Source organism: Vulpes vulpes, chromosome 12 (genome assembly GCF_048418805.1).
Source record: "Vulpes vulpes isolate BD-2025 chromosome 12, VulVul3, whole genome shotgun sequence".
Classification (NCBI taxonomy): domain Eukaryota; kingdom Metazoa; phylum Chordata; class Mammalia; order Carnivora; family Canidae; genus Vulpes; species Vulpes vulpes.
The window spans coordinates 122,080,205-122,102,901 of record NC_132791.1 but is presented as its reverse complement, the minus strand read 5'-3'; the positions used below and the strand labels follow the sequence as shown (position 1 = coordinate 122,102,901).

Genomic DNA, 22,697 nt, shown 5'->3' with positions numbered 1-22,697 from the left:
TACCTTTTGGCTAATGCGAATAATGCTGTTATGAACATCAGGATACAAGTATCTATTTGAGCCTGTTTTAAATTCCTTTTGTATACACCTGGAAGTGGAATTGCTGGATCCTATGATAATTCTGTATCTGTTTGAGGAACTACCAGACTATTGTCCACAGTGGCTGCACCATGTACAGGGGACCAATTTCTCCATATTTCACAGCACTTGTTATTTTGTTTTTGTTTTTATTTTTTGACAATAGCCACCCTAGTGAGTGTGAAGTAGTGTCTCATTGTGGTTTTAATTTTGTATTTCCTTAAGGACTAATGATGTTGAGCATATTTTCAAGTACCTATTGGCCATTTGTATATTTTTGACGAAATGTTTATTCTAGTTTCTTGCCTATTTTTAATCAGTTGTTTATCTTTCTGCATTATTCCATGCCAATCTGCAATGATCTCAGGATTGAAAAGTCTAATAAAGAAATTCTCTCATTTTCTCAGCCTTTCACCTGCCTTTTTTGAGAAGCAGCTGATATCCTGAGGGGACAAATTGCCCCCCAGTAACTTATTTACCTGTGGGTTTCCTTCTCTCTTCAAATCTCTGCCCTGTTGATTTTCACTGCCTTTTTAGCTCACCAGTGCCTACACACAGCTATTTAAAAAATCTTGTCCAGCTTCTTTAGCTTTTTTCAGTGGGACAGTTGATCGACATTACCTAATCCATCAGTACTGGAAGCACTTTTGTTCAGCTATGGTTTTGCAAAAGAAAAGAAATGTTTAAATAAATTTAAAATTAATTTTTAGAAATCTCTTTGTGAAGTTTAAAAATAGCACTAAATCTTTACTTGGTAAAAACATTTCTGTGTGAGATGGAGATGATATGAACCAAGTGTATGAAGGGAAATGGCAGTTTGCCCTCCATCTTAACAATAGTTCAAGAGAAGAAAATGTGCTGAAAGCATTCTTATTGTCAGAAAAAAAAACCATTTATTTTGTTAGCGTCTTCTGCTTAAACATAATCTGTGTTGGGGGTCCCCAAAGTCACAAACCCCCTTGGTTTGATGATTCACTAGGAGGGCTCACAGATCTCAGGAAAATCAGCACATGAAAAGGTGCATGGGATGATGCCTGGAGAAAACTGACAGGTACACATTTCCAAGTCCTCTCTGGTGGAGTCACACAGGACAGGCCTGAACTCTTCAGCAACTTTGTTGTGACAACGTGTGTGAAATGTTACATGGCAGGGAAGCTTGCCCAAGCTGGTTGTCCCGGATTTTGTTGGGGATTGGCGCAGGGGCCCATAGCCTCTACACAACCTGGGTTAGTGAGCCTCCATATGCCCATAGGAAGCAGGTGTTCATTATAAATCACATTGTTAGTATCTGGAGAAGCTAGTACAGTGTGGCTCAAGACCTCAGGTCTGCAAAACCACTCTTGTCAGACAAAACATTCTAAGAGCTTAATTTCCAGGTGCCGGCCAAGGACTGACTAGTGAAAATAGACCGTTCTTGACAATGTGCCAGGTTTCAGCAGCCCAAGTCTACTATGTTAATGCTTTTCTAATGCAGAGGCCCATTCTGACCAAACATGAGGAAAGAAGCACCCTGTTACTCTGTAGGCTCTCACCCTGCAGTATGTTTCTTAATGGCACTTATCACTATCAGACCTTGAGCTATGTAATCATTTGTTTATTAGACATTAATTCAATAACCTGTGTTTTAATTCTTATTTATTATCATCCTTTCTCCATTAGAATGTGAATTCCATGAGGCCAGAGACTTGGTTCACCATTGCATTCCCAAGGTCTAAAACAGTGCTTGGCCTATAGGAGGTAGACAGATATCCTCAGCAGATATTTGAGGAATAAATGAATGAATGAAAATCATCACTTAGGCAATTACTTACGAATGCCAACAATATTCCCTGGGTATAAATTATTGGGATGTGCTGTTATCCCACGAATGACATTTTCTCATCTGTTTCTTTGTCTCTCCTGAACAGGTCTATAATTCAGTGGGCAGATCTTTCCCTCGAAGGTTTGTTTTGCCCTTACATGTCAGTTTGAATGACCCCGAGGGAGAGAACCTCAGCCCATTGTCCTATTCTTCAGCTAGTGCTGTGAAACACGCTGATGGAAAGGTACGCTATGAAAGGACATTAGACGAAGACTTTGAATTTTAGTCATATTGCTTTATTCCTTGGCTGTTCTACACAATATTTGGTGCCCAATAAGTCTGATAACATTCGACTGAGCAGGGTTAAGGTCACAGGAATAGCAGAATTCTCAGTAGGAGTCAGCACTCTGTTTACTTTTTGTATTTTGAAACACGCAATTCTCTAATCGTTATGGAACATCTAAGTATTTGATATTGGTATTGATCATCTTCACCTTTTAAATAGTTTGCACTTACCACAGGCATGTCATTGTGTAGCTATAAATATTTCAGCTTTAGTAGAGTAAAAAAGGACACTTCCACATGCCATGTGACAGTCACAAAACCTGATAATCTTTTTTTTTCTCGTTTGAGAATGTGCATATGTGTGCAAGCAGAGGAGGGTATGTGTGCAAAAGGGCAGAATTTTTTTTAATTAACACATACTGTATTATTAGTTTCAGAGGTAGAATTTAGTGACTCATCTGTTATATATAATACTCAGTGCTCATTATATCACATGCCTTCCTTAATGCCCATTACCCAGTTACCCCATCCTCCCACCTACCTTCCCTCCAGTGACCCTCAGTTTGTTTCCTATAGTTAAGAGTCTTTTATGGTTAGTCTCCCTTTCTGATTTCATCTTATTTTATTCTTCCTTCCCTTCCCCTCTGATCCTCTGCTTTGTTTCTTAAATTACACATGAGTGAAATCATACAGTATTTGTCTTTCTCTGACTTATTTCACTTTAGCATAATACCCTCCAGTTCCATCCACATCCTTGCATATGGCAAGATTTCATTCTTTTTGATGGCTGAATAATATTCCATTATATACATATATATGTGTGTGTGTGTATAATATGTTATATATATATATATATATATATATATATATATATATATATAATATGCCACATCTTCTTTATCCATTCATCTGTCAATGAATAGTGGATATCTGGGCTTTTTCCATAGTTTGGCTATTGTGGACATTGCTGCTATAAACATTGGGATGCATGTGCCCCTTCAAAATACTATGTTTGTATCCCTTGGATAAATACCTAGTAGTGCAATTGCTGGGTTGTAGGATAGCTCTAGTTTTAACTTTCTGGGGAACCTCCATACTATTCTCCAGAGCAGCCGCACCAGTTTACATTCCAACAGTGTAAGAGGGGTTCCGCTTGGAGAGAGAGAATCTTAAGCAGGCTCCATACACAGTGCAGAGCCTGGCATGGGGCTTGATCTCACAACCCCAAGATCATGACCTGAGCTGACATCAAAGGTTGGATGCTTAACCGACTGAGTCACGCAGGTGCCCCAAACTCGATAACCTTTTATGCATTCGTACATATGATGGAAAGAGGAACAATGGATAAAAATACTTAGAAAGTCTCAATTCCCAAGCCCTGTGGTAAACTCAGTCCTCTCACTGACCTACGCTGTGTAAAATAAATGAGAAAGAAAGCAACAACTGCAAATCTTTTTTGGGATCTCTTTTAGATTTGGTGTTCTTATGAAAATCTACATCCTGAGGAACTTGAGGAGGAAGGAGGTGTTGAATTCCCCCAGATCAACTATGGCCAATTCAGTGGCAAAAAGTATCGCTTCTTCTACGGCTGTGGCTTTCGGCATTTGGTGGGGGATTCTCTGATCAAGGTTGATGTGGTGAACAAGACACTGACGGTAATGAAAATATTTTTTTCCTTTCTGAACTCTATTTTTTTTAAACTCTATTTTTAAAATTTTATTTATTTATTTATATGAGAGAGAGCAAGAGGGCATGAGTGGGGTGGGGAGTGGCAGAGGGAGAGGAAGAAACAGACTCCCCGCTGAGCAGAGCCTGATGATGTTGGGCTGGATCCCAGGACCCTGAGATCATGACCTGAGCCTAAGGCAGATGCTTAATCAGCTGAGCCTCCCATGTATCCCTCCCTTTCTGAAGTTTTAAAAGACCTGCTTTGCCCTTTGAATTGAATTGAATGTGAGTAGTGAATTGAATGAGTCTCCCTTTTCTTCCTCTACTCACATCACTTAGTGTCTTAGTCATCATGATATCTGAATTGAATTTCTGTTTTGTTAAAGTAGCTTTTGATATCCTTTAATATATAAGCAGCTCAGCCATTTACTTTTCTTAAGTTTGAGAACTATGGAATCACTAAGGCTTAGGAGTATATTCCATCTATGGAGTTTTAAGTGAATCACAAGCCCAGAAAAACAAGTCTGCGCTTGATGTTATTTTTAAAGAAATCATGGGGTTCAGGTTTTTGGGACACTTATATTTCAGGTGGATGAGAAATTATAATTGCACAAATTGTGTCTGATGATGATGGAGTCTGCAGCTGCAAAAGCACTCCCCTCCTCCACTCAACTCAGTGAGCCTGATTCATTTACTGTTGGAATATTGTACTGACAGCCAAATTCATGACATGTGATAAAAGCTATCAAAAGCTTCCTGATCATAACTAGCCTTCAATCAAATACTGTTTTGGGGGACTTCTAGATTTGGAGAGAAGATGGCTTTTACCCCTCGGAACCTGTGTTTGTCCCAGCACCAGGAACCAGAGAAGAAGATGGCGGGGTTATTCTCTCAGTGGTGATCACCCCAGACCAGGTAGATATATCTTCCCGTCACTAGTCAGAGAGAAAAGTAGCACTGAGCCTTTTGAGGATTATATTCAGTGATGCTGTCAATAGTTTTTTTTTTTTAATTTTTATTTATTTATGATAGTCACACACACACACACACACAGAGAGAGAGAGAGAGAGAGAGAGGCAGAGACACAGGCAGAGGGAGAAGCAGGCTCCATGCACTGGGAGCCCGATGTGGGATTCGATCCCAGGTCTCCAGGATTGTGCCCTTGGCCAAAGGCAGGCGCCAAACCGCTGCGCCACCCAGGGATCCCTGTCAATAGTTTTTGATTCCAATACAGCACTTTCTCCCTTTTCTTCCTCTATTAACATGTACATGCCCTTTTAAAAATCATAATCTGTGCTTTATTATTGCTTTAAAGCTCTGTCTCTATATAGTCATAATTTATATTTGCACAGAAATACATTTACAAATGATTTTCACACATATCACTATATTTACTCATCAGAACAGCTTTGTTGGATACCATTTTATGCATGTGGAATTTGTAACTTTTAGAAGTTGAGACAGCTTGTGTCAGATCTCATAGTGGTAAAGACAGTGTTTCAGTCTGTCTTCTGATGTCTGGTCTGACATTCATGCCACCATTTGTACTGCCAGTTTCATCGGAGTGCCCCAAAAGTGTAATGGGGTGAGCCTTAGTGTCTCAGTCATCATGATATTTTAACTTCTTGTCTAAGGCAGTCTTGTGGCAAATCAGTTATTAGTGACTGCCTGGGTATAGGATTCTGAGGCTTTTTAAGGGTTCAGTGAGGAAAGTGCTATGATCAATTACTAATATCTGCCATAGGCCTAGAAGGACTTTGTCCTCACACCATGTACTTACCACTCCTGTAATTAGGCCAGGGCAAATATCAGTGTGCCTTGTAATGCTACCCTTTGTACAGCTCCAAAGTAACACGAAATGGAGGCATTTCTAATTTGGAAGAAAAAAATTCTATGTCTCTTAGGGGATTGAAAAGGAACAGGTAAAAAGATCCTTAAGCTCTGAGAGATTCTGTGAAGGTAATTGGTATAGACAACTTAATTTCTTCACTCTCTGTGTGAACTTCTTCAGCCATGATTTCCTTTTCAGGCTAGTTCAGCCATTCAGCAAACATTTAGTCAATGTATAGATAGCCAAGGCACTGTGCTAGATGCTGAAGATAGATAGGAAGATGCATAAGACATGATCAAAAGGATTTTCAGTATTGTCTTTCTATTCTAGAATGAAAACAATTTTCTCCTAGTCTTGGATGCCAAGAACTTTGAAGAACTGGGCCGAGCAGAAGTGCCCGTGCGAATGCCTTATGGGTTCCATGGCACCTTTGTAGCCACCTGATAGAACACCTGGAAATGCCTGGAAACTAGCTCTGAGATGAACATATTCTGTATAAAAGAGAGAACAAAAAGAACACCTTCCCTTCCAAACCATAGACATCTGGTTTTAAAATTTCTATTAAAAACAGTTCTTGAGATAGTCATGGTTTTATAATTTCTTAGGGCTCATCCTTAAAAACATGAAGCAAGTGTTGATACATCCTTTTGAAGAGAGCTTTAAATTTATATTTACTAGCTAGATCTTCCTCTAGGTCATAAGAATACACGAAAGAAAAAGTAGAGCTGTGTTATTACCACCACCAGGTAGGGGGGTGACAGAGGTCCTCACACTTGGGAAAAAAATACAAATAATTGTAGATAGTGAGATATGAATATAGCTCTAAAAAGCACTTTGTTTCTTCCATCACAGCCTGCCTATTAGCACAGCTTCAAAGGGGCCCAGGGAGGACAGGAAGCCAGTTATGTCATGCTTAGAAGCTTTCTTCCACACTGTTTCTCCGCTGTCCACAGAGGGCACAGCAGTTGAACTGCCAGCGGCCACCTTCTACCCCATCTCAGTCTTGGGAGGGTTGTTTTGAGGGATGTCACTAAAATTTCTTCTCATCTCCAGGTATATGGTTCTCTAGAAATTGAAGAGGAGTTGGTAGTTCTTCATTCAATTGGGCAACAGGTGGCACTAGAGGCCATATAATCTCTACATTCCTAAACCCCCCACCAGTTTTTAACAACCGCCCAAATCTGCCATATGTCTGTCATGTAAGCCACACTCTTGCCAATACCTTCAAGATCCCTTGTTCCTTTTTCCTTCAGTTGTACTTCCTCCCTCAACTTCAGTCCAGTTTCAGGCCCGTTACACTGTCCTCCCTCCCTCTACATGTTGAATGTTGCTGGGGAAGCCTCCTAGAGCTGTAGTTCTAGGCAACTGTGAACTCGCAGTTAGATACATGCACAACCCTGGACCAGGATCGCCAGTTTGTTCCCAGTTATCCTCAGGAGTTGCTGCAGACATCATAAACCCTGTTCTTTTCAGTGAAGTGTTCCCACAGGTACACAAATGCTGTGTGTAAGAGTTTATATTGTAGCAATAAAGTGAAAGTTCTAAGTTTTGTGTCTGAGTTGATGAAACACGGAACAAAAGCAGTGAGTAACAGAATGACGAGAAGATACCAGAGTAGAGCTAATACAGCAGATGGGGGAGCTTCGAGGCTGAAGTCACCGTAAGAGAACATAAATCCCCTCATATCTCACAGAAATCCTCAAAAAGGCATTGTACTTTTCCAGACAAGGTGTGGAAGATTGTTTTAGATCTTATCTGGATCTAAAGGGTGGAGGAGATTCTAGCTGACATCTGGGAGTACGTGGAGCTGATAAGTGTCTTTCCTCTATAAACTCCATCCTAATCACAGGGAGTGAAGTTCAAGCATATAAAGGTTAGCAGTACAATCATAAGGTTTGGACCCAAAGGTGCCTAAATTCTGCCATGGTTCTGCCAACTATGAGGTTCTTGATGGAGAAGACAAAAAAGGATGAATGACATTTTGTAATAGCCTATGCCTGATAATCCAGTGCAGAGAGTTTTGGTAAATTGAGTGAGCACTTGACTAGGCTTCAAAGCCTCTGCAGGGCCTCTTCCCCTCTCATCACTCAGCAGTGTCTAGAGACTCAAGGAAAGGGAGTATGTGACGTACAAGGAAGAAGGAAAGGGACCTCTCCAGTGACTTTCTGTTAACTAATTACATCTGCAAAGACCCTTTCCCAAATAAAGTCATATTTTGAGTTACTGGAGGCTCAACACATTAATTTGGGGGGAGCATTACTGAGCTCATAACAGTATCACTAAGGGTGAATTTAGTACGTTTAATAAAAACATTTAGAGAAAGAGCTCTGCAAATGTAATGCCATACTACAGTAACTGAATAACAGCAATTTATCATAAGTTCTTTCAGCTTTGTATTTTTTATTCTTTTTTTTTAAATTTTTATTTATTTGTGATAGTCACACACACACACACACACACACACACACACACAGAGGCAGAGACACAGGCAGAGGCAGAAGCAGGCTCCATGCACCGAGAGCCTGATGTGGGATTCGATTCCGGGTCTCCAGGATTGCGCCCTGAGCCAAAGGCAGGTGCCAAACCGCTGCACCACCCAGGGATCCCTGTTATTTTTTATTCTTAGGACTCCATTCAAAATGAGTCAAGTAAGAGAAATCTCACAGAGGAAGACATGGACATGGCCAACATGCACATGAGAAAATGCTCTGCATCACTTGCCATCTGGGAAATACAAATCAAAACCACAATGAGATACCACCTCACACCAGTGAGAATGGGGAAAATTAACAAGGCAGGAAACAACAAATGTTGGAGAGGATGCGGAGAAAAGGGAACCCTCTTACACTGTTGGTGGGAATGTGAACTGGTGCAGCCACTCTGGAAAACTGTGTGGAGGTTCCTCAAAGAGTTAAAAATAGACCTGCCCTACGACCCAGCAATTGCACTGTTGGGGATTTACCCCAAAGATTCAGATGCAATGAAATGTCGGGACACCTGCACCCCGATGTTTCTAGCAGCAATGGCCACAATAGCCAAACTGTGGAAGGAGCCTCGGTGTCCATCGAAAGATGAATGGATAAAGAAGATGTGGTTTATGTATACAATGGAATATTACTCAGCAATTAGAAACGACAAATACCCACCATTTGCTTCAACGTGGATGGAACTGGAGGGTATTATGCTGAGTGAAGTGAGTCAATCGGAGAAGGACAAACAGTGTATGTTCTCATTCATTTGGGGAATATGAATAATAGTGAAAGGGAATATAAAGGAAGGGAAAAGAAATGTTGGGAAATATCAGGAAGGGAGACAGAACATAAAGACTCCTAACTCGGGGAAACGAACTAGGGGTGGTGGAAGGGGAGGAGGGTGGGTGTTGGAGGGGAATGGGTGACGGGCACTGAGGTGGACACTTGACGGGATGAGCACTGGGTGTTTTTCTGTATGTCGGTAAATTGAACACCAATAAAAATTAATTTAAAAAAAAGAAAGAAAGAAAAAAAAACAACAAAATGAGTCAAGTGTTCTATCCTAGATGTGGTCAACGCCCAGGAAATACTGTTTTATTGTAGGATCTTGGATGAGTAATTCACTTCTCTGGGCCCGTGTTTTCCCATTGGTGAGAGGACTGAACTAGGTAGTGTCTATCTCAGATATTCCCGAAGTTCATCCCTCGAGGCGAACTCGAGGTGGGGGAGAGAATAAAAATATCTGAAAAGGTGTTAAGAAAGGTTGCTCCATGGCAATACTTTTTTAAAGATTTTATTTATTCATGAGAGACACAGAAAGAGAAAGGAGAGAGGCAGAGACACAGGGAAAGGGAGAAGCGGGCTCCATGCAGGGATCCCAAGGTGGGACTCCATCTAGGGACTCCAGGGTCACGCCCTGAGCTGAAGGCAGGCTTAACCGCGGAGCCACCCAGGGGTCCCATGGTAATACCTGAACGCAGAGTATGTAGCAGCAGACAGGAGACATTTGGGAGAAATCACCTTTTGGAGGCTGTACGCCTGCCACTCTCATGGTCTAATCTGTCCTTCCCAGTACCTGGAGCCCTGCCAGCCGCATGGTTAGCTACTCGGTAAGTATTTAGTGGGGGAATGAATGGAGAAAAGAGGGGGCCTAAGACTGGCCACTGCAGGTAGTGTGGGTGCTGCTTGTAAGTAAGTGCGAGGAAACAAGCTCCGTTCAGTGCGGAGGTGTCCACAGGGGACCGAGGACCGCTAGGGTGTGTGTGCGTGTGTGTGCGTGTGTGCGCGTGTGTGTTCATGACTGGGTGTGTTCGCACACAAATGGCTTCATGTGTGTGGATGACCAGGAAAGCTCGAGAATTTCCCCTGGTAAGAAGACTCTTCGCAAACAGTCCAAAGGTAGTGTCCTTTCCGAAAGCCAAGGGGTCCCACATGTGCCCTGAAATTCCCGCTCCCTTTATGCTGAGTAGTTTGCGTCCGGGGCTCATCTCAGAATACGCGGCCGGTGGCGGTGACTGTAACCGGGGCTTTCTGGAAGGGAGTGGCAAGAGCACCTCGAAGAGGCCCCTCCAGTGTCCAGGGTACCCAGTGGCCTAAAGCCGGGCAGGCCTAAGGAAAGCCATCCCTGCCACCTCTTCTGACCTCGGGGAGGTTCCCCGGCTGAACCCCGCTCCAGGGAGCCAACAGGCTCCGACCCTCCGGGACGCTCGCTTTACTGCCTCCAGGCCAGCAGGGGGAGCCAGCTGCAGCGCGGGGCGGACAGAGCGGCCCAGGGCGCCGGCCGCACTGCGCAGCCGCGGGCGCGCCGCCCGCCCCGCCCCTCCGCTGACGCCGCGGGCAGGCGAGGCGATGAGCGGGGAGGGCGGCGGCGGGGGCGGGGGGCGCCGCCGGGCGCGGGTGTCCCGCCTCGTCTCCTTCAGCGCCACCCACCGACTCCACAGGTGTGGGGGGTGTCCGGGAGGGGGGCGGGGCCCGGGGGCGCCTGGAGGGCCGGTGACGGCGACGGCTGTGGGGCCGCGCGGAGGCGGCGGGGGGCGCGGGGGCCCAGCAGAGCTGCCCGGGGGCACGCGGCCGTCCCGGGACCTTGCGGCCCCCAGGTCTGTGTCCCAGCGCTGAACGCAGGGAGCCCCAGGCGAGCTGTTGCGAGGGCGCAGTGGCCTCGGTCGGTCCCCGTCGCAGAACGAGGAGCATTCCCAGCAAGGCCCCCCCCCCCCCCCCGTTCCTTCCCTGGGCAGGTAGCGGTGCCCGGGGCGCGTCACCTGCGCAGCTTTGGGAAGGGTTCGGCCAAGTCACGTTGTGCCGAAGCCTCTAAGTAGACGTGGGCGCGCCACGGGGAAGCGGAGGGAAGGAAGAAAGAGCCCCAGGAGGGCGTGCCAGAGCAGGCCGTTCCCACTTCCCACCTAGGCTTCCCTGAGGATGCTTAGTTGATGGGACAGGTACACACAGCAGCATTCATTAAGAAGATTGTTTCCTACGGGAATCCCTGGGTGGTCGCGGGTTTAGCGCCGCCTGCAGGCCGGGGCGTGACCCTGGGCACCCGGGACGAGTCCCGCGTGGGCTCCCTGCATGGAGCCTGCTTCTCCCTCCGCCTGTGTCTCTGCCTCTCTCTGTGTCTCTCGTGAATAAATAAATACAATTTAAAAAAAAAAAAAGAAAAAGAAAATTGTTTTCTGTCCAGAACTACAGCTGAGTATTGTGATTTTTAAAAGTTTCACCTAATTTGAATCCCGCTCTTGGGATTGGCGAAGTGGCCAACGGGCAGTGGTTAAGGCCTGATAGTGCGAGATCGTGAAAGAGGAGAGGTAGTGGGTCATGTAATTATTTTTCAGGAGAAATGAGGTTTTTAGAAAAGATTTTATTCATTCGTGAGAGAGGCAGAGACACAGGCAGAGGGAGAAGCAGGCTCCTCCGGCAGGGAGCCCCATGCAGGACTCGATTCCAGGACCCCGGGATCACGACCTGAGTCAAAGGCAGACGTTCAACCACTGAGCCGCGCAGGTGCCTCCATGCAAGGTTGTTAAAGAGGAGATGGAGTAGGTCATGGAACTGTTTTTCAGGAGAGGGACTTGAGCATCTAGATGAGTTGGAGTCTTGCCATAGAACAAGGGTGTGGGCTGGGTTGATGCTCATTTGTGCCGTAGAGTAGCCCAATTAGGGGGCATACACTGGTTCCTGACGGAAAGCTGAACAATGAAGTCCAGTTGATTTATGACTCTCCCTTTGGTGAGCTAAGGTAATAATAAATTGTGAAGCTTTTCAAAGGCAAGAGCAAATAAACATAGGAAACAGAGAAGGTGTCTGAACTTGTGTCATGTAAATTTTTTTTTTTTTTTTTTTTGGTCAGCAAATCTCTGAGTAATGAAGAAAACTTGAAACTGTTTGGGAAATGCAACAATCCAAATGGCCATGGGCACAATTATAAAGGTGAGAGAAAAACTGATGAAATTTTAGCCCTTCCAATAAGGATGAAAGTATGATCAGCAAATACAGTTTTAATAAGTAAGAAACTTTACGGACAAAGCATATTTGAGCCTTAAATGAGAAGTTACCTGGAAGTTCAGAATGAAAAAAAAATCTGTTACCTTGGTTGGATGTGTCTTAAATTTTACCTTGCAAGCATCTGCTCTCTTAGAGATAATGAATGGTTTAAACAGGTTTTTCTTCCCCCTTGGCCTTAGTGTGCATAATGAGATTCTTTTGGCACCGTACTTCCTTCTAATTAGGTATTGCTGAGGCTAATGTTAAAATTAGATTGTATTAAAAAAAATTAGATTGTATTCTTTGAGTAAATAATGACCGACAAAAGGGAGATATTGGCTAGGAATAGCTGTATGGCAGGAAAATAGGTTGGATCTAATACTGGCGGCAGTGTTCCAAGAAAATAATTTATGTGACTATAAGAGACTTGATTCTTTGAGATAAAGCTGATATCTCAAAAGAACAGCCCTGTAAGCTATAGAGTATGAACAACGTATAGTTCAGTAGAGTAAAAAGATTCAAAAGGTATAGGAAGATCAGAATTTCTAGTTTAGTTATTGTCTCTTACGTTTTCTATGATATTTATCATTCTTAGTTTGCTCACTTATCACATAATAATACCTAATGGTGTTTGTATAAAGCTGAAAAGCATATATAAAGGTCACTAATTTGTAAAATGCTATCATCATCATTTTTCAAGTGCTTCAGACAAGCACTTTGTTAACTTACAAAGCATCACCTTGAACGGTATATAGGTCCTGTGAGAAAAGGGATCAGAGTTTTAGGTCAGTCGTGGTTTTCCTTGCTGAGAAAGGTGTTGCCCACTATTGGGCCATCTCCATGTGTTGCTAGATGTCTTCCTGTGCATTTTCTACTTTTGCAGGCAGTGATCAAGCAGCATCTCACTATCTAGTGGACATTCCTACATAGTGCATCAAATTCATAAGCACAGTGTACACCCTTTCTGGCTTTGGCTGGGCTCCTCTGCCTAAACAAAGCTCCTGCTAAGCTTCTCTGTCTTGGCCAAGTCTTGTTTTGGTTGATAAAAAGATCTGAACCAAAGGAACTGCTGTTTTAGGGAAAATATAAATAGAACTTTGCAGGGCAGAGATCTAATACTTAATTTATGTTGTTAACTTGTGTTTGGCTGTTTTCTGTTGAAAGTCATGTGGTTTTTTGGTATTCTGTTTTCTTTCCCATAGTTGTGGTGACAGTGCATGGAGAGGTACGTGCTGAAAATAGCTGTGTGATTTGTGCAGATTGCTGGGCTCTTTCAGCCAACGTGATGGATTCTGTGTTGAAAAATTCTGTTCAAATCAATATTGCTTCAGTGTTGGCCTTTGTGTGTGGTGAGCTGCTGGCATTCCAGGCCTTTCCTTTCCCAGAGGGTTATCTGTAATGTGCTATCTGTGGACAGGTTGAAGAGTAGTACCATGAAAGGGGCTCCTGGAGCACCAGGTGTTTCCATACTGAGATCAATGTCCCGGGAATGAAGGCAGATGTGGGCACAATTTCTGCACATTGTATAGCCTTTAATAATTTAACAGAGGTTTAAATATGAAGATAATATTAGATTAACATTCACCTTTGTTTATTCTTTAGATTGATCCTGTTACAGGAATGGTTATGAATTTGACCGACCTCAAAGAATATATGGAGGTAACATCATGGTGGATGATTATTATGTATGGTCCTCTAAGTATATTGGATGGCCCCCTTATCACTCCCCAACCAAGTACCTGCAGAGGTTCCATGACCTTGTGAGTGGAATTGGGTATGGGAGTAGGGAAGTAGTTGGAGGAACCATTCTCATGTTTTTCTAAAGGTGTTTGGGTGATTTAAAGGAAAGAAGTCCCAGTTGTATTGCAATGATGGGAATAGCAGTAACAGGCTCATCTTGTATTTCTTGCTGGCGTATCTCAATTTCCTCTGCGTAACAGATTCTGCCTTTCTTTCAAGACACAGCTTTTCCCTTGAAGCTTTCTTTTCCTTCTCTGGATTTTCCTTATGCCTTTGATCATAGATCTTTAACACTACCCTGTGTTATTCACTCTAGTTTTAAATTCACTGAGGCAGTTCACCATAGGGATGACATAGAAGAAGGAATTCAAAGACTTGCTGACTGTATCATAGAAATCCTGCCTGGTCAGAGACCTTAGAGATTATCTTTTTTTTTTTCCTTAGAGATTATCTAAACCAACTTTTTCATTCCATAGATTAAGACTAAGAGAGGCGGAAGAGTTAACTGACTTGCCTTAGGTTGTGTGGTGAGTCTTTTACAAAGTTGGGAGTGGACTTCCTTCCGTCCAGCTCTGTTTTTATGATTCCATCATTTTATCTATTTGTTCATTTCTTCACTTAAACTCTGCTCCTTTCTCTCTCTCTCTCTCTTTTTTTTAAGATTTTATTTATTTTATATGACAGAGAGCACAAATGGGGGAGCAGTAGGCAGAGGGAGCGGGAGAAGCAGGGCCCCCCTCGAGGCAGGGAGCCAGATTCAGGGCTTGATCCCAGGACCCTGACCATGACCTGAGCCCAAGGCAGACACTGAATTGACTGAGCCACCCAGGCATCCCCTCTGCTCCTTACTCTTGTTTTAGAATCTGACATTTGTCTCATAAAAATGCTATTAATGATCATTACTGCTTCCATGGTACTTATCATCTGTATATTCAGCAAGTTTGTCCACTATCAGTTTTCGGGCTAAGTATCAGGAGTACACAGATGAGTGTGACAAAGTCCTTCCCCGCAGAGTGCTTTTTCTAAGAGGCAAACAGTAATAAATGGTCAGTAAGGTTCGGCTGAATAAATGAATAAGGAGGGCACCTGGGTGGCTCAGTCGGTTGGGTGAACTGACTCTTGATTTTAGCTCAGGTCGTGGTCTCAGGGAGCTGGGATTGGCCCTGCATTGGATTCTGCATTCAGCAGAGTCTGCTTCAGGATTCTCTCTCCCTTTGGTTCTTCCCCTGCTCACACACTCTTCTCTCACATAGTTAAATAAATCTTTAAAAAAAGAACAAATGAATAAAAGATTCAGTGTATTCCAAATACTTTAGGAAAGCTATGAAGACAGAATTTTTACATTTATTGGGGACATAAAATATATATGGACACAGTGCTGTACAATACAAGACAACAGTATAGGAAGTATGAGGTGTCCCATGCATGCATATGACCACGTGCTAGAGGAGAGGTTCTCTGGAGAGGACTCTTCCCCACTTTGTGTGTCTGAGGGACACCACGCAGCCCCATCAGTAACAGTAGCTCATTGTGGCTTAGATAGTAAAATCAGAAGGAGCCTGTGAAAGAAGCATTGACAGAAAAGTTGGGACCCGAACTGGATTTGAAGAGAAAACAGGTATTTTCTTGATTTCCATGTAGAACAGCCTTTCATTTGATTTGTTTTACAGGCTATTTAAGACTTAACTCTTAAAAAAAAAAAAAAAAAAAAGACTTTTTTATATGGTTCTGGTTTTGCTCAAAAAATGATTACCATTATTATTAATGTACCATTCTGGGATCAATACCACTGGAAAATTAGATTGTTTTTCAAATGCATAGATTTTGTACAATAGCTAAAAGTAAAAAGTTAGAATAAGGCAGTTACTGCCCTTGCCACTAACAAGGGAAAACATTGTGTTAATATATATAAACATTAGGAAACAATGGTCTCCACAGATTTACATTTTTTTCCTCCCAAGTGTCCAAGACCATTCTTAAATTACTCCTCATAGCAGAAATTTAGAACTGCTTACATAATTTCACTTAGTCTGCTTTGTAAAATGTACTACTCACTGGACCCTAATGACATTGTGGCTCTGTGCATGCAGAAGGGAAGACTGTATGGAGAAGTGTTTTTGGTAATTTTTGGGACAGCCAGTCACAAGGTGTTAAACTCAGTTCTGAACCATAGTGGCTGGTTCCAAGAAAGCTCCAGTGAATCCTCCTGTACTTGTTAGTTTCTTACCTCTTTGTGTTTGTTAATAAGGAGAACTAGTCATGGTGGAGATCCGGGCCTTGCTTTATTTTTCAACTTTAAGCATTGAGACAAGGAGGAAGTTCTTAAAAGTATTGAGTTAGTGGCTAACTGACGAGGTAAGTTTTAGGGGGTGAAGATAGAACACTTTGGAATTTGAGTCTGAAAGGGAATGAGTGGTATCCTTCCTTTGTTTTGTCTATAGGAGGCAATTATGAAGCCCCTTGATCACAAGAATCTGGATCTGGATGTACCATACTTTGCAGATGTGGTAAGGTGAGTCTGATCATCTTGCCTTAAGTACATAGTAAGAAAGAAGAATTGCTGTTAACATTTTATCTGACTGCTGCATAATTTCTGAAGTTTTAATATTCTCTTTTAACATCTAGAATTTCTGTTCTCTATAAATATCAAACGTGAAATTTTGTATATTTGTCTTTGATCTTCTTTCTTTTTTTTCCTACAGCACAACAGAAAATGTAGCTGTATATATCTGGGAAAGCCTCCAGAAATTTCTTCCTCTGGGAGTTCTTTATAAAGTAAAAGTATATGAAACTGACAATAATATTGTTGTCTATAAAGGAGAGTAGCTTTTAGGAGATAATACTATAGAAAGACTAATTTCTTTCTATATTTGAAAAAGGTCTTCATCCCCCTGGACTATTAAGAAGTCATCACATACTTGTTATGCCTTCACACTGTGTTCTAGAGTGCCCGATTGATTGAAATCATTGTGTGTAGGACCTGTTGTAATTGAAATATATCTTAAAACCAAACTTGTAAAACATTCGGATTATCATTTAGAGAGTCTTTTATCTATAGATTAAAAATCACTTCATTTTCAGTAAAATGTTGTGGTGTGGAGTTTGAAAGCAAAATAGATCAATTTTTGTTTTTCCGTTATCTCATTTTTAATACTCATTTTTTTTGGTGTAATATAAATGGCAGAAATGTTTATAAGACTTATAGGAGGTGAAACTTAAAAATACAGGTGACCACAGAGTCCAGAAACTGACAACATATACTTCTTCCTTGATTACTTCTCAGATATGTAAGGGCACAAGTTTATTCAGTGAAAATGAGACACACAGATCACCTTGGCAATGTGTTGTAGGTGGATATACAAGGATTGATGAAAATACTGCTTTAAGTGAAATTGTTGACTGCAGTTTTGCACATCTTGTTGAACTATGAATTGCTAGTGAGGAACAGCATGTTCATTGAACATTTGTTGGAATATCATTGGACTATTATGTATATTTGTGTATGTTTCCAGACCTTATGGCCACCTGAACAATTTTAATTCAGAAAACTGAAGAATAGTCACATATACTAAATCTTATTAAATAACATGAAAAGGATATATTATACTTTAATGCATCTCTTATATACAGTTTTTCCTAACTGACCTCATTTTGTTCTGATCATTAAACTTCTACCTGCTTAAGTTGAACTGTATTCTTGGCATCTGGTATCTTTTCTTCATGACTAAATCCACAAGAATATATTTGCTTGGTTTACCCAAAGAATTGTTCTCTCCTGTGTACTCATTTGTATTCTAAACTTCTTAAACATAGGGTTTTATTTTTCTCTCCACATAGCAGCTAGTACACAATAGATTTTCAGAATGTTGCTGCCTGAAAATAGTAAAAAGACTTGTGCGGTGATTACTATACTAGAAAATTTTTCAAAGGAGTGTGCTGTAATTTTGGAGAGTTAGGGGGTGCCTGGGTGGCTCAGTTGGTTAAGCATCTGTTTTCAACAATGATTCATCATGATCCTGGAGTCCCTGGCTTACATCCCTTCTCTGAACCCTACGTTGTCTAGCTCCCTGCTTAGCAGGGAGTCTGCTTTTCCCTCTGCCCTTCACCCCACTTGTGCTTTCTCTCTTTCAAGTAAATAAGTAAAAAAATTTTAAAAAATTAAAAAAAATATTTTGGAGAGTTAGTAATGCAGGAATTTTATAATAAATTTTGGTAATAGTGCAATGCCCACTTAATTAAATTTGAATGTGTTTTAGTAGTCAGACACAATTTTTGTTATGTATGCGTGTTTATTCTATATTGATTACTTAAAAGACAGGATTTTTAATTCCCACAGATACCATGCAAGGTGCATATTATTCCCATTTTACAGATGAGAAAATTAAAATTAAGAGGGTTTAAGCCACTTGCCTAAGATCAGCCAGCAAATAGATAGCAAACTGAGGGTTTGACACTCAGGGTCTATCTGACTCCTAAACACAGACTCTAAACAAAGGGTAATAGGATAGTGTATGTATATTTGAGGATTTTTTAAAAAAGATTTTTATTTATTTATATGACAGAGAGCACAAGCAGAGGGAGTAGCAGAGGGAGAGGGAGAAGCAGATTCCCCACTGAGCAGGGAGCCAGACATGGGGCTTTATCCCAGGACCCTGCGATCATGAACTGAGCTGAAAGCAGATGCTTCACCTACTGAGCCATCCAGGTGCCCCAAAGATTTTTTTTAATAGATCTAATTTTGTAGATCTGATATAGAAATCATTAGGAAAACATTATTTTTCATAGTAGCATGGAAATTCCAGGTGTTTGCTGTTCATAAATTGCTTTGAGAGAACATTTTTTTTTCTACTTGTTCTCCTTAGAAAAGTGAGAAATCTGTCTATCAAATGGAGAGAATGAGTTAAGATATTATGTAGGTGATTTTTTTTAAAGATTTTATTTATTCATGAGACACACACACACACACACACACACACACAGAAGCAGAGACACAGAGGGAGAAGCAGGCTCCATGCAGGGAGCCTGATGTGGGACTCAATCCTGGGTCCCCAGGATCAGGCCCTGGGCTGAAGGCAATGCTAAACCGCTGAGCCACCCAGGCTGCCCCTGTAGGTGATTTTTTATGTCTTCTTAGAACCTGCTGTCAGAGACCCTAATTGAGCTGTATTAATAACTATTGCTGGGATCCCTGGGTGGCGCAGCGGTTTGGCACCTGCCTTTGGCCCAGGGCACGATCCTGGAGACCTGGGGTCAAATCCCACGTCGGGCTCCCGGTGCATGGAGCCTGCTTCTCCCTCTGTCTGTGTCTCTGCCTCTCTCTCTCTCTCTCCCTGTGTGACTATCATAAATAAATAAAATTAAAAAAAAATAACTATTGCTTTACCTTTTTGTGTTCTCACTACCCTAAATTTCTTGTGGGCAGACTCTTTATTCTAAGCAGAGTATCCAGTAATTTTTTTTGTTGATTAAATAAATGAATGGCATATTGATAGAAACTGTTGAAATTTTGTGGTCCCATATACATAATAGGCACTTGGTAAATGTTTCTAGAATAGAATAACGTGAGAGTTTCGAGGCTTGAATTCTGGTCCTCATGACTGTTCAGGTATTGTCCCTCTCGTCTTAGAGCCTTAGTTTCTTCATAAAATGAATGCTTGGACCTGATGCTTTCCAAAGTTGCTTCTGCCTGTTGTCAGATTTTATATCTTTGTGATTTTAAATACTAAAGGAGTATATATTAAATTAGACAAGGAAGAAGGTTATCATGGGGGTGATGAGGTTTGGAAAAGCTTAGTAGAGAAGGTCAGTCCTGAATGGTCCTTGAAGTGATGGGGTAGGGAGGGTGGCCTTGGGAGTTCAGGAGAAAGGAAGGAATATGTACTGGATGGGTACAGTTCCTTCATGAGGATGCTGGTGGGAATGGACCAAGTATATTTGGGGCAGAGCAAATAGATTTATTTTAATAGAAGGGTGATGAGATGCAAGCAGGCTAGGAAATATAGGATGGGGACAATCTGGAGGCCTTGAGTATCAGTTTGGTTCTTAACCTCTGAGAAATAAGGAGCTGTTGAAATTTGTTTGCTTTTTAAGGAGGATCACTGGCTGGAAGTGATGAAGTAATGAAATCAGTTGCAAAGCCATTATGGGGATCCAGATGTGAGGTGATGGTGGCTAGAACTGTCAGGGCTCAGGCAGTGGAGCGGCAGGGAAGGAGGGCAGAGCTAACACGGCACAGTGCCTGCAGTGGCCTCAGGCATTTTGCTCAGTACTTTTTATATTACCTCACGTTATCCTTATGCCCACTCTGCAAGGGGAGTGGGCTAGTTATCTACTGCTACATAGCATATTACCCCAACATCGTGGCTCAAAACTGCACATTTATCATTATTATCACAGTTGGAATGTGCCAGAAGTCTGGATGAGTCCCTGCTGGGACCTCTGGCCCAGGGTCACTGACTGGCTGCAGTCATCTATCCCCAGGCTGGATTAGGAAGGGTCAGCTGCCAGCTCATGGGATTGTTGACAGGGCTCAGTTCCTTGTGGGGTTGTTGGTCTGAGCCCTCAGTTCCTCCCTCCCGTTCTTGCCACAGGGGCCCCTGCATAGAACAGCTTACAACAGGGCAGTTTGCTTCTTCAGTGTGAGCAGGCAAAGGGCAGGGAAAGGGAGTGATAGTGAGCACATGCCCCAGCACGGCGGAGGCCACAGTCTTGTGACCTAATCACATTTCTAGATTTTGTCTCTTAAAAGCAACTCACTAAATCCACCCCACACTCTAGGGAAGGTGCAAAGTGTTGCGAGGACCGCAGGAGAGGTGGCTGGGGAGGTAAGTATGGGGAGGGGGCGCTGTCATGCCCTTTTCTCCCGCCACCAGGGGATTAAAACCCATTTCCTTTTATAGGAGTGAAATATCCGAGCAGCAGTGGTTGTTTCCAATGAGCATGGTGGGTTTTGTGGGTAGATACACAGATTTTTATTTTTTATTTTTTATTTTTTTTAATTAATTTTTATTGGTGTTCAATTTGCCAACATACAGAAAAACACCCAGTGCTCATCCCGTCAAGTCTCCCCCTCAGTGCCCGTCACCCATTCCCCTCCAACACCCGCCCTCCTCCCCTTCCACCACCCCTAGTTCGTTTCCCCGAGTTAGGAGTCTTTATGTTCTGTCTCCCTTCCTGATATTTCCCAACATTTCTTTTCCCTTCCTTTATATTCCCTTTCACTATTTATATTCCCCAAATGAATGAGAACATACACTGTTTGTCCTTCTCCGATTGACTTATTTCAGTCAGCATAATACCCTCCAGTTCCATCCACGTTGAAGCAAATGGTGGGTATTTGTCGTTTCTAATTGCTGAGTAATATTCCATTGTATACATAAACCACATCTTCTTTATCCATTCATCTTTCGATGGACACCGAGGCTCCTTCCACAGTTTGGCTATTGTGGACATTGCTGATAGAAACATCGGGGTGCAGGTGTCCCGACGTTTCATTGCATCTGAATCTTTGGGGTAAATCCCCAACAGTGCAATTGCTGGGTCGTAGGGCAGGTCTATTTTTAACTCTTTGAGGAACCTCCACACAGTTTTCCAGAGTGGCTGCACCAGTTCACATTCCCACCAACAGTGTAAGAGGGTTCCCTTTTCTCCGCATCCTCTCCAACATTTGTTGTTTCCTGCCTTGTTAATTTTCCCCATTCTCACTGGTGTGAGGTGGTATCTCATTGTGGTTTTGATTTGTATTTCCCAGATGGCAAGTGATGCAGAGCATTTTCTCATGTGCATGTTGGCCATGTCCATGTCTTCCTCTGTGAGATTTCTCTTCATGTCTTGCCCATTTCATGATTGGATTGTTTGTTTCTTTGGTGTTGAGTTTAATAAGTTCTTTATAGATTTTGGAAACTAGCCCTTTATCTGATATGTCATTTGCAAATATCTTCTCCCATTCTGTAGGTTGTCTTTTAGTTTTGTTGACTGTATCCTTTGCTGTGCAAAAGCTTCTTATCTTGATGAAGTCCCAGTAGTTCATTTTTGCTTTTGTTTCTTTTGCCTTTGTGGATGTATCTTGCAAGAAGTTACTGTGGCCGAGTTCAAAAAGGGTGTTGCCTGTGTTCGCTTCTATGATTTTGATGGACTCTTGTCTCACATTTAGATCTCTCATCCATTTTGAGTTTATCTTTGTGTATGGTGAAAGAGAGTGGTCCAGTTTCATTCTTCTGCATGTGGATGTCCAATTTTCCCAGCACCATTTATTGAAGAGACTGTCTTTCTTCCAATGGATAGTCTTTCCTCCTTTATCGAATATTAGATGACCATACATTTCAGGGTCCACTTCTGGGTTCTCTATTCTGTTCCATTGATCTATGTGTCTGTTTTTGTGCCAGTACCACATTGTCTTGATGACCACAGCTTTGTAGTACAACCTGAAATCTGGCATTGTGATGCCCCCAGCTATGGTTTTCTTTTTTAAAATTCCCCTGGCTATTCGGGGTCTTTTCTGATTCCACACAAATCTTAAAATAATTTGTTCTAACTCTCTGAAGAAAGTCCATGGTATTTTGATAGGGATTGCATTAAACGTGTAAATTGCCCTGGGTAACACTGACATTTTTACAATATTAATTCTGCCAATCCAGGAGCATGGAATATTTTTCCATCTCTTTGTGTCTTCCTCAATTTCTTTCAGAAGTGTTCTATAGTTTTTAGGGTATAGATCTTTTACCTCTTTGGTTGGGTTTATTCCTAGGTATCTTATGCTTTTGGGTACAATTGTAAATGGGATTGACTCCTTAATTTCTCTTTCTTCAGTCTCATTGTTGGTGTATAGAAATGCCATTGATTTCTG

The 22,697-nt window shown here is 42.2% G+C and overlaps 2 protein-coding genes across 3 annotated transcripts in view; both read left to right on the top strand.

Annotated features, from left to right (window-relative positions):
• The window catches only part of BCO2 (beta-carotene oxygenase 2), a 46,068-nt gene extending 38,860 nt beyond the window's left edge, over positions 1-7,208 (top strand). For both annotated transcript variants that reach the window (XM_072729806.1, XM_072729807.1), the window contains exons 9-12: positions 1,986-2,123; positions 3,637-3,819; positions 4,637-4,747; positions 5,994-7,208. In XM_072729806.1, coding sequence (XP_072585907.1) covers positions 1,986-2,123; positions 3,637-3,819; positions 4,637-4,747; positions 5,994-6,107 — 546 coding nt within the window. In that variant the 3' untranslated portion in view covers positions 6,108-7,208. The remainder of the gene's footprint in view (positions 1-1,985; positions 2,124-3,636; positions 3,820-4,636; positions 4,748-5,993) is intronic.
• A 3,230-nt stretch (positions 7,209-10,438) lies between these two features.
• PTS (6-pyruvoyltetrahydropterin synthase) lies at positions 10,439-17,546 on the top strand. Its single transcript, XM_072729830.1, has 6 exons — positions 10,439-10,575; positions 11,979-12,058; positions 13,315-13,337; positions 13,715-13,771; positions 16,294-16,364; positions 16,555-17,546. The coding sequence occupies exons 1-6, from the start codon at positions 10,484-10,486 to the stop codon at positions 16,676-16,678; spliced, it is 447 nt and encodes a 148-aa protein (XP_072585931.1). The 5' UTR covers positions 10,439-10,483; the 3' UTR covers positions 16,679-17,546.
• Positions 17,547-22,697: the final 5,151 nt, after the last annotated feature.